The sequence below is a fragment of the Paramisgurnus dabryanus genome, chromosome 17 (genome assembly GCF_030506205.2).
Source record: "Paramisgurnus dabryanus chromosome 17, PD_genome_1.1, whole genome shotgun sequence".
In the NCBI taxonomy this organism is placed as follows: Eukaryota; Metazoa; Chordata; class Actinopteri; order Cypriniformes; family Cobitidae; genus Paramisgurnus; species Paramisgurnus dabryanus.
In genome coordinates, this window is record NC_133353.1 from 7,021,630 (window position 1) to 7,033,625 (window position 11,996).

At 37.6% G+C, this 11,996-nt stretch overlaps 1 protein-coding gene across 1 annotated transcript; it reads right to left on the reverse strand.

The window, feature by feature from the left end:
- Positions 1–193: 193 nt before the first annotated feature.
- On the reverse strand, positions 194–10,189 carry LOC135735438 (uncharacterized). The gene is made up of 11 exons (XM_065253869.2): positions 10,001–10,189; positions 4,325–9,169; positions 3,899–4,242; positions 3,492–3,777; positions 2,626–2,859; positions 2,391–2,476; positions 2,123–2,227; positions 1,587–1,780; positions 1,273–1,437; positions 796–1,040; positions 194–371 (listed from the first exon to the last, which is right to left on the reverse strand). The coding sequence occupies exons 3-11, from the start codon at positions 4,205–4,207 to the stop codon at positions 349–351; spliced, it is 1,647 nt and encodes a 548-aa protein (XP_065109941.1). The 5' UTR covers positions 4,208–4,242; positions 4,325–9,169; positions 10,001–10,189; the 3' UTR covers positions 194–348.
- Between the last annotated feature and the right edge of the window lie 1,807 nt (positions 10,190–11,996).

Genomic DNA, 11,996 nt, shown 5'->3' on the forward strand with positions numbered 1-11,996 from the left:
TTTTACAGTCTACAATATGTAAATATATATTTTTTGGTGTTCTGTACAACATTTTGTTTTTTACAATAAATAATTTGACTGAAAATGATAAATGACTTTTCTTTACACTTGCATCAGAAACCACATTAGATTTCTAAACTACATTTATGTATTATTTCTAAAATAACGACAACCAAATGTAGTATGTCACTTGTTTATTTTTATATTACTAAAACTATAACCTCTACAGATATAAAAAACAATCAAAATAACACTATACATAAATAAAGACATGGTGTCTCCAGAGGTGTCTTGACTGGTTGACGGGCCAGACTTCGGACGTAGCATCACATCAACTATGAAGATGATTTATTGTTTTGGCAGCAATTGACCTATAAAAAGAATATAACAATTATCTCACTGACATGATTACCAGATTTCATAAACAAACATTACTGATTAAAATTATAACAATATATATCTCATCTATTATGGAAGTAGAGTTTTGAGTGTGTGTTTATCTCGGCCAGAAATGGCCATTATTAGACACATTTTTCTTTCATTCGTTTGCTGAAATCATATGTACTACTACATTTGTATTGGATGAAAAAGGCAGCCATGTGAAATTGTGATTGTATCATGAATTATATAACCACTTCGATTCAAATAACAGTTTCTGAGTTTGATAAGTTGCAGTGAAAACTGTGTTATATGTAATGTTGAAATTTAAATCCTCATTTGAAGTATTTTCAACAAATCCATATAACTCATAAAATACCTGGTACTACTATAGGTACCAGTATTTAAACAACTCACCTGACCCTCTGCTGACTTGAATTTGCAACAGCTCCTGTGTTGATGGGGCAGGTGCACCAGACAGAACGCCATGTTGACGGGGATCAACAGGTCTCCTGGTTCTGCTTCTAGCCATCCCCTTATTAGCTGATAGCCGTCGAAGGAGGATGGCACGCTGTAGGTCTGCAATGTAGCTGTAGTCCTTCTTCACCTTTAATGAATACAATCTCCACTTCCTGGACTTCTTGTTGTACAGCTTGCTGTACCTGACAATATAGAAAGGTGTATCAGCTTAGTGAAATGTTTACAATACCATACATCATTCTTTTATACAGCATTTGCACAAAACATGCAATTTTGATAATAAATCAACACCAATTACATTTGTGGTGTGAACAAAAATAATATCTATATGTTTTACACTAGTAAATCTTTTTTGAGTCATCACTTAGACATATATAGAATAAAATGCATAGGAGTACTACCAGTAACACTTACAGAATTGTGCCATCAGCTTTTCTCATGGCTGGTCTATGGACATGGTGGTTGTAATCTAGGCCAGCCAGCATGGTCCGAGCAGCGTACACTGGCGGGGAAAAGCTGAAGCGCTTGCTGGCATACATGAGAACATGGTTGTGAAATGACTCCAAATCTGCAGTCGACCTGATTGCACATTAGATAAAAAACATTCAAGATATTTTCTTTCTGGTAATGTCGGTCATGTAATATCAACGCCAATAACGGTACATGTCTTTGAGACAGTTTATTAGACTATTTACAATATATAATTACATAAGTAGCAGCTTATGTACCTGAAACGCAGATACTTGGGGACAACCTTCAGCCAGCGTTCATCCAGAATAATTTCGGCCAGCCTCTCATGTGCCACTGAACCACTCTCAATCCAATCCTTCTCTCTGCTGTCAAGCAAGGGGCCATGTTGACACTCACCAAGGGCCCATGTGTGTTCTCCTGTGACATGGTGAAGGAGTCCCACCCACATGTCCTGTGGAAAAACATTTACAAACTGAATTTAAATTCTAAGTGCAGAAACAAGTCACAACTAGATTTTGCACAGACAAAAATGAAAACACAGAATTTTTAGTTTTTAAAAGTGATATTTGGACTAAAGCATTATATATGTGATTGAATGCCATAACTAATAACAAATATACATAATATATGTTACAAAATGTGTAGATCAAATACCCAGTATATGAGTTATTGCATTTTTAACCCTATAAACTAAAATGAGTGATGACATAAGTTAGTTGATTTTATATAATGAACAATAAAAAAAAATCTAAATATTGAAACTGAATAAAGCAACAAAAAATACAATACTTACAATGAACTCTTCATAGGTATCTGCAGTCTTACAGCAGTACCAAAAGTGGTTGCAAATGTCTTTATTCCAAATCTGGAGAATGGCACACCCCTTTTGCTGCCCTGCCTGGATGCATAAACAATTTTTTTTGTGATATGTAAACTATGATTATGTCAACATAATTGATGTAGATTAATAAAAAATAAAAAAGCATGGGAGGGTGCTGGTATGCAAGGTTTTTTTGTGATCAGATAAAATGTGATCACTGATGGAGATTTCTTATACTTACGGCATGAATTTTTTTGCACAAGTTTTTGGACCCATGCCAGACGTCCAGTGTGTGGTGGACTCCGCTGTCTTTGTATTTTCCTTTGTCTGAAGGACAAAAGCAGAAATTTAATGCATACTTCAAAATAACACAAAACAATATCATGTCATAATCATAGCGGTGTGTTTTGTCTGTAATGACTGTAGAGATCTTGATAGTTTCACCAAAACATAAAGATTACAGTAAAGATACTTACTGAAGAGGGCTGATATTTGGGAATGAGCATCAGTACAAATTTCTGTCAAGTTTATTTCTTGACGGAGTGTCTCAAAGGTCCGCTGAAAGCCCTCCTTCTCCATGATAACGGAGTTCCTCTGTGTCTCCCTCTTGTCGATATTGACCATGTAGATTATGTGCTTGGAATCATTTTCCATGGTTGTGTATGTGCAATACTGTGCACAGAATCCAGGACTGTCCATCCGAGCATCACCTTTTATAAGAGAAAGCAAAAGAGCTAACTATACTGTTCAACAATGACATGCTCATTTTATACATATACAACTGCAAAAAAACACTAGGCAACCGTAGATGAGGTTAGCTCTGTATAAGAAAGGCCCATATCTTTTATTCATATATATATATATATATATATATATATATATATATATATATATATATATATATATATATATATATATATATATAATATAATATTATATTATATTATATTATATTATATTATATTATATTATATATATATATATATATATATATATTTTTTTTTTTTTTTTAAGCAAACAACACTAAATTTTTTACATCAACTTGTCTGGTTCCATTTTACCAAGTGATGTGTAGTTACACGTAATTATGTGTAGGGTTGTCACCATGAGAGTGGTGCTGATGGTCGTTGACCCACACTGCCACCCTTTGAGTCAATACGGTCACATGAGGCAAGATGTGAAAAGGGGTTACATAGCAATCTGGACCTCTTTCTACGAGGTTGCACTACCATTCACACCTTGCCTCTTGTTATTGCATGGTGGATCAACAACCATCTTGTGAAACATTCTATATTCTTATTTAGCACATATACTGTTTATTTGTGTGTGTATGTAAACTCACCTAGGGCGACAATAGGCCCTTTAGACTGTAGCTGGGCAATGATTTCAGCTCTCTTCTCATTCCAGAACTCCTTTATGGTGTCCACACAGTAGGAGTCTTGTATTCGAAAAAAAGACGACCTCTCCACCATCCCCATATTCATGAATTTAAAGAGAAGGGAAATCTTGGCATAGTTGTTGCCAGACAGCAGTATGTTACAGGCCAACATAAAGTCCCCAGCAAGCATTGCATATTTAAAAAAGGGCTGTGAAGACCATTTCCAAACAGTGTGACCGTTACGACATATCTGAAGAGGACATATTTTGAAAAAGAAAGTTTAAAAATAGATTTAGTCTATATTACACATCTAAAACATTCAAAAATATTCAAAACTTGTTATCAAAACAATAATGCAAGTTCAGACTCACCCATTCCACAATTGCAGCTGTACCCCTGGAATGGATGTTGACCTCAAATGGTTTATGTGCCCCACACTCTACATTTGTGTTTGTGTCCTTAGCAGTACATATGTTCACAGGTAGAACAAGATATTCTGCAAGCAGCTTCAGACAACTGTGGTATGTTATAGATGCTGGCTGGCCAATAATATCATCCTCAACCAGGACTTTAGCAGTCTCTGGGATTGGATGCATGTCTGCAATAGTAGGGTCTTGGGAGTTGTCTTCAGTATCATGCACACTGCACAGTGTCCTCCATACTAATTGTTGGAAGTGCATCCAGACAAATATGACTCTTCAGAGCACCGCCAGTCCTGTTGTAACACAAACATTTCAAAAACATCTAGGAAAAATATATACATCTTCAATATAATAATCATACAGTATTGTACCTACCGCACACAAATACGTGGCATATAGTCTTCATCATCACTGTCATCATAGTCTGTATCTATTTCCTTTGTTTCTTCTTCTTCAAGTGATGACACAGACTCTGTCTCCATATCAGGACACCAGGTGTTATCTTCCCAGTCGATACTACGTAGTCAAATTTGAAAAGTATATTCAATCTAACAATTTAATTTAAAACATCTTTTCAGTCAACACATCAACTTACGTCGAGTTTTCAATGTTGTTAAATTCATCTTTTTTCTCTCCCAACTTTTATTTCCCTCCCATGGAAATCCTAACCACCACATTCTGTTTGCTTACACAGCATGCTTACTTCAGCGTTTAACTGATTGGTTGTTTTGAACCTTCAGGGTTTCTCCAGTAAGTTTCTGTTTCAGTACACCGGGTAAATTCACAGTATATATAATTTTATATACACAACTATAATACAATATAAAACAATTGCTTCAGCACATCAAACACAAAAACCCCGCTGTTATATACAAAGCATACACCGAATAAATTTTTGGTTTCTACACAAATATAGTAAAATCTTTCGGGCGATCCCCAGGATCCCCTTCAGCTACTGGGGGACTCGAACCCTCCATTCGGCTGACTGACAGACATTAGGGACTCGAACCCACAATTCTGTTCTTGGGCGACACTGTAGGACTCAATTCAGCTGTCCCCTTTTCTTATGGTAAATAACAAATCAAATTACCAATCAGAAACTCACCCGATTCACTGCGTCTGAGTCGTCTTCTTAGCTTCAGATTCCGTCAATCCCAAGATCACCAGCTAAGGAGACCTAAATGCCGGCCTGGCGAGGAATTTTCACCACCCAGGACTTTCTTCGAATTCCTAGAACTCGGCCGTCGACGGGCTTCGGCATGTCTCCTCCACTGTTGATCACTGGATGTGTTGGAATCCGGCTCGAAGGACCAAAATGTCAGGTTTAAAATACTTATGAACCTTAACAAAAATTAAGACGCACTCAGACCACGAATGAGGTTACAATATTCTGCAGGGAGAGCCCAGATTGAGACGTTTCATCAGGAAACATCTCAACTGTCTCTCGACTTGAGCCTCTCTGCGGACTGTTTTTATTTAGGATTTAATCACTGGTTCACTCGGTTCATCCCGAAAGTCGAACCTTACAGACTTTCATAATTGCAACAACATCACACATTTTGCTAAGTCTAGAGAAATAGTATTGACTACATTTTACCAAAAACAGATAGTAACTTGATGATGCAGTTTGATGATGCAGTTTACCAAAGGGCATATGATAACAAAAGAACATTGTACGCACTATTTTACCTTGGCAGTCTTCTAAGTAGCTAGACAGACTTAATATGATTCTAAGCAAATGATTATATATTCATAAATCTAAACCAAGGATTATACATTCATAAATGATAACATAAAATATTAAAATATGTAATAAGAAAAACATTTTCTCCAACACACATCACTTAAATCAGGGGTCGGCAACAGGCGGCCCGCGGGCCAAAAGTGGCCCGCCAGCAATATTTTCTGGCCCGCCGGATTAATTTGAAGTCCGTTTTTTTATTTTTTTTTTAATCAGACTTTTTTATTTTACAATAACAGTTTACAAAAATGGCCCCATGTATCATTCCTTCATTCGTTTTTTCAAATCAAAACCAAAAAGAAAATAAAGAAAAACAACTTGTTTTTCTATTATTTATTTCCTGAACTAAAATCCAAACGCCTCGTTTTCTGAATGTGCGCTCAGATCAAAAATAAAAAAAAATGAATGAAAACGGGTTCGGACAAATTTTAATTGAACACCTTAGCAGACATATACCAATGAAATAAATTTAAACAGATCAGGTACTAACAGATTACATTTTAATAAGGGTTTTAATAAGGGTTTGAATAGCAACCATGCTTTCCTGTAAGTCTCATTCGCTTACAGTCCGACTTTTGAACTTTTTTCATTATTATTTATTCGTGTATAACACACTGACAAATAATATGTATTACCTGATAAAAAAAATATTTGCACTAAATGCTGCACAAAACTCTTCCTCTAGCCCAGAGGTCCCCAACCACCTGGTCGTGAACAAGTTGCCACCGGCTCGCAAGAATGTCCTGAAAAAATTGCGTATAATAGCTATCTTAACGGGCCGCTTTTTCTCGTTCTCTTTCTCTACCAGCGCATCCGCGATCATAACTGTCATTAGAGTTGGAGCATACTTCTAAAACACAATCGATCAAATAATTGCAGAGGTATGACTTCATGAATCATTTGCAAATTTACCTCGTAAATCATGTCAATGCATCACGCGTGAAGACGTTAAACTCCGTGACATTGCAAATTACTGAAAAGTAATTGCTGGCTTTTAAAAACCACTACAAAATATGATAAAAATAAACTCTTTTACTGCAGTAATATTTTAACTAATACACTTTTACTTGAACTTGGGGCTCAGCCCGACCTAAGGTTCGACCTGCCTTTGAGAACAGCAAGTCAAGTTTGTTTACCGTTAATTATTAAGACTAAATGGGCAGGTAAATTCGTTAAAAAAATGAAAGTAATCCGCCAAAATATGGTTTTACATGTCTATTAAAATAAAGCCATTATTAATTTTCCTAACGCATAGTTCTTTGATCTTTACCTCTATTTAAAACGTTATAAATTTGGCAGAGGAGGATGTTCAGCAATTTGAACAGCAACTCCGCAACCAACTATGGTTTCGGTTTATGATGGTTAGAAATCTGAGTGAGAGGCTTTGTCCTATTTAATTTATTATTTATTTTTCATTATAAATACAATAAATACAATGTTAAAATAATATTTTTATTGGCACGAACACAATTTTTGTATAACATTTAAAATTATCTGTCTCTTTTCGTTAGAGACATTTGAATGTGAGATTCTGGAAATGTGACGTTAAGTTTTGCGGACCCGTCAGGTCGGGAAATAAAGCGGGTGAACACAAAGTGTATGAATAGAACCTTGTCGGAGCTGGACAAAAAACAGTCCAGCAGAGACCTCCTTAAACCTTAGGTGTGTATGTGTGTGTCCCGGATAAATATGAATAAAAAAAGGAATAGTTCAAAAGTCGGACTGTAAGTATTTCATGAGAGCATAAATGCCTGTAATATTACCACTATAGTACTTGATCTGTTTAAAATGATTTCATTGATATATTATGCCTATAAAGGAGTTAAATAAAAAAACGGTCTAATCCAGTAATTAATTTTTTTAGCTAAGCACACAATCAGAAAACCCGTGGTGGTTATTTTTTTCATTTTTGTTTTTAATTTGAAAAAAAAAAAAAACGATTGAACGAATGATACACAGACCCATTACCATGTTTTTAGCAATTTTTAATGCTGTCTTTCGTCTTTTAAATAAGAAATAAAGACAATGTTTCTTGACAAAAGATCAGATAGCCTATACTAGGCTAATTCAAAATAAGACGTAAGTGTGCAAACAACAGTTGGCCCGCCATCTACTGGCTAAAAAAAATTGAACTTGAACCCCTAATAATAAAACAGACAAATACAATAGGTTTTCAGCACTTCGTGCTCGAAACCCTAAAAATCTGAGCAATTACAATAGGGTTTCAGCACTTCATGCTTGAACCCCTAATAAAACAGACAAATACAATAGGTTTTCAGCACTTTGTGCTCGAAACCTTAATAAAAATATATTTTGAGAATTTAGGTCGGTCTGTCTGCAGTTTCATGACACGACAACCATTAACAATGAGTAACTGGATTTTTCTCAGTGAGAACTAACTCACTATCACGGTTTTGAAGTAAAAAAAATTTAAAGTTGGATTCTTGTGTCAGTATGGTTCTAATACAACTTTTAGTCTGGCTGCCTTTAGATGTCTTAACAATTACGTCTGAAGCATGTCTTTAGTTGATGTCTAAACAATGTCTATTAAAGACGTATAAAAAAACTTTCATTCTGGCTCCTGTGAGGACGTCTTCTGGGTGTCTAACAATTACGTCTTTTAGACGTGTTCTAGACAACTTTTTGCTCGCTGGGTTGTATCTTAAAAATAAAGAGAGAAATAAATATGGATGGACATTAAAACTGCTAAAACAACAAAGCTGGTGATGGTGGCCTAAGGCTTTTGCAAAGTACTGTATATGGTCAATATACCGTTCCAAAAACTAATTTATTGGTGGCATACTGACATTACTGTATATTTAACTTTATACACCATCCTCTCTATTGCTTTCATAGTGTTAAACAACCAAACCCAATCCATCTTTTACACTAACGCCAGTCAACACAGTCAGAACCCTGAAGGTGGTGTTTGATGACCGCTTCATTGCCCACATCTAAAAGGCCGTCACAATCCTGAAGGTTCACGCCTCATAACATCAGAAAAAAAACAGATAAATCCTAAAGAGGCAGCACATCACCTTGTGACATTTTAGGATTGGTCATTTCAGAGGAGAAGCATTTGAATCAAGAAGACCAGACTGATAATAACAACAGCAACCAGAATTAAGAAAGTACAGTAAATAGGGTCAGCAGCACTTACTTTAAAGGCGGAGTCCACGATGTTTGAAAAACGCGTTGGAAAAGGAGACGGGCCGACTACCAAAACACACTTATGGCCAATAAAATCAAATCAAACGCCGGGTTGCGTATGTGTGGGGCGGGTCTATCAACAGAAGGTCCAGATTCTATTGGGGTAGGGGCGTGTTTGTTTAGGTGATTTCAAATATCAACATTGGCTTTCAAACATCATGGACTCCGCCTTTAAGCAGCAATATGTAGGTTCCTTAGATGGCAGTAGCGAAGAGGAGGATCTGTAGCAGTGGCATCACTTTTAAAGTTGAGAGATCAGCAAGAACATCCTACAAGAAGAGAAAATAGAAAAATCTTAAAAACTAGGGAAAGATGTGCGAGCATGCCTTTATATATTTAGGGCAGTGTCAGGGACATCATGTTAAAGGAACCGTATGTAGGATGGTGGCCAGAAATGGTACTGCAATCACTTTCAAATTACGATAGAGCAGTCAATCCCATCCCCCTCCCCCCTGACTTGAGGTTGCCAGATAGTGTAGGCTGCAGAATCCAGCCAGGAACGCACTGGCTGCTCCAAGGAGCTGCCAATGGCAAGTGACGAGTCCTACAGTGTAAGTTTTGTCTGTAAATTTAGTTTATACTTGAGATATGTTTTGCGAAGAAATTATTTATCTCAAATGTACTAATGTTGATTAGCCCAATATAATCGTAAAGATGTATTGTAACCACATTTCAGTCGGAACATAGATTGTTTTCATACCCTGGTGAAATGTCTTCGCTATTGGTGCGATATAAAGCTTTTCTTGAACGCATTTTGCACGGGCGACCATGGAAAATTATTTTTCTATATGTAACGTTATATAAGCCTATAACCAGGTCCAAACGCAGAGCCGGCGACAGACCATAACTAACAGGGGGGCACGTGGCTTCCAACGGGGTGGGGGGGGGGATACGCAGTTAACAACAATAACTTGCAAAAGCAAGCCCTTAAAACAACAAATAGAGTGCAAGCACACACACTCATACAACTTGTACTGACTGTCAGATCAAACTAATCAGTATTACCATGGTCCATAATCACGTCGCAATGCTGTTAACGGTCTATAGCCACACTTCACTTCACATTTAGCCTTACGTAAATTAAAACAACGCCAACTTACCTTTATAAAAGGCTGAAGGCAGCTTGTGCGAACACTAAACTTCCTTAAAACAGTGCCCTGTAGATTTGAAAATTCCGCCTCGACCTCTAATGTCCGAGTTTGAGCCAATCGGTGTTTGCATGAAGTCAGATGAAGCAGGCAGTGCTGGCTCGTTCTTATATCCATATTTTACACGATCCATAGAATGCCCCGAAGAACACGTTGCTAGTGTCAAGTCACATTAATATGCTAACGACGTAAAGACGCATGAGACGCCGCAATACAACCAATCAGAGAAACTGGTCTATTTAAAAAAAAAAAAAAAACATATATCAACTATATTTTCCTCATTTGATTACATTAAAAGTCATGAAACATTCAATGTTTAATTTATTTTAATTATTCTTCATATATATTAAATGAATAAAAAACTGTGTAGGGGGCACAACAACCTGTTCGGGGGGTGGGCGTTTCGCGAATGCAACCCCTTGACGCCAGCCCAATCGGAATCCGCGCCCGCAGCTTTCAGCAGAGATCTCCGCGGATGTAGTGCCCATGATTATCAAGCACATATACCCAGCGCTTGAGGGTGTTTTTGACCAGTAACCGTCATTGACAACAAGCACACATACATAGCCTGTCTCGCACGTTTGTGAGCGGCATTGACAAGTACATAAACTCTGCGCGTGCTGTTTGCTGTGATTGTTTTTAATGATGGAAAGCAAGTGGAAATGCGCCTGCTGCTTCCAAACCAACACTAATTTACTGTATAGACCAAACAGGTAGAGTGTTTATTTTGTGGTAGCACTTGTAATGCTCTCTCTAGTTTCAGTCTGATGCGGACCTCAGTTATGAGGTGCCCTCTGTCCTAAGTGAGGCTGATGATAGCTGGCAAGGTGAGAGGAGGCGCAGACCCAGGAAAAGAAAAGCAAAAGGTAGAGGGACAAGAGGAGAGCGTGCAGGTATTGATCCAGGAGACACAGAGTCGAGAGAAGGAGAGAATGTAGAGGGAGAAGACAGACCAGGTGGCAGAGGTCAAAGAGGTGGAAGAGGTGTGAGAGGTGGAAGAAGTCAGACAGGTGGAAGAGGACAGAGTGCAGGTCCTGTTTCAGGTGACAGATGCCAAAGAGGTGCGAGAGGAAGAGATCATGCAGGTCCAAGTGCTGTAGTTGGCAGCAGAGGAAGGAGAGTGAGAGGAGGCAGAGATGCAGAGGAAGAGAACAGAGTTCAGATGATCCAAAATGAGCGAAGGGTTCGGACAGAGGTTTGTATGTACAGAGTATGCTAAACATTTTGACTGCCCTAACATTATGGCTCGTAATAACACATAACAAGATGATACTATTATATAAGATTATTAGAAATATTATATAATATTATATAAATATATATTATAAATGTCACCATTTGAATCAATGTAAGCATCTTTTGTAGTTTTAATCTAATGTAAATACCAAACTTTCTTTTGTGGTTTGTTTACTTAGGCACTCATTCAGGGCATGAGTGAAATGAGTTTACGAGCACTAGTAACCCAGGTCTTCTCTCGGAACCCTGGATTAGTTTTTGATGCACTTCCTCCATTGGATAGCACATCCCCACGTAATGCTGCTCTTCCATGGTGTACCTGTGGGAATTGCAGGGAAATGGCCACAGATGCTGAAAGGAAATGCTGTGGCCAAGGACCTGACTACTGCATCAGCAAATTGCCACATTTTGATCTGTACTGTCTGGAAGATGGTTATTTGCGTATACACAGAGATTACAGAAATGATGTGTTGGTGGTAGCTGAAGTTAGAGAGCCAGGAGATGATAACAGACAATTTAGGTATGCTGCTTATCGTCAGTACATTTTTTGGCAGCATGGGTCACTCGGTCAGGGTAACCGTCGTGCTATTCCCAGCTGCTGCATATGGAGAATAAGGGACAAATACCCCGACCCCCAGGGCCAGTACACTGGCTTTGTACCCACCATTTGATGTCACTTTACCGTGAACAGTTTACTTTCAGTTATTTGTTA

Coding starts and splice junctions, on each gene's coding strand:
- LOC135735438 (XM_065253869.2), bottom strand. CDS start 4,207: ATGCACTTCCAACAATTAGTATGGAGGACACTGTGCAGTGTGCATGAT. Junction 3,778..3,898: donor CAGCTGCAATTGTGGAATGG/GTGAGTCTGAAC, acceptor TGTCCTCTTCAG/ATATGTCGTAACGGTCACAC. Junction 1,781..2,122: donor ATACCTATGAAGAGTTCATT/GTAAGTATTGTA, acceptor GTTTTTCCACAG/GACATGTGGGTGGGACTCCT.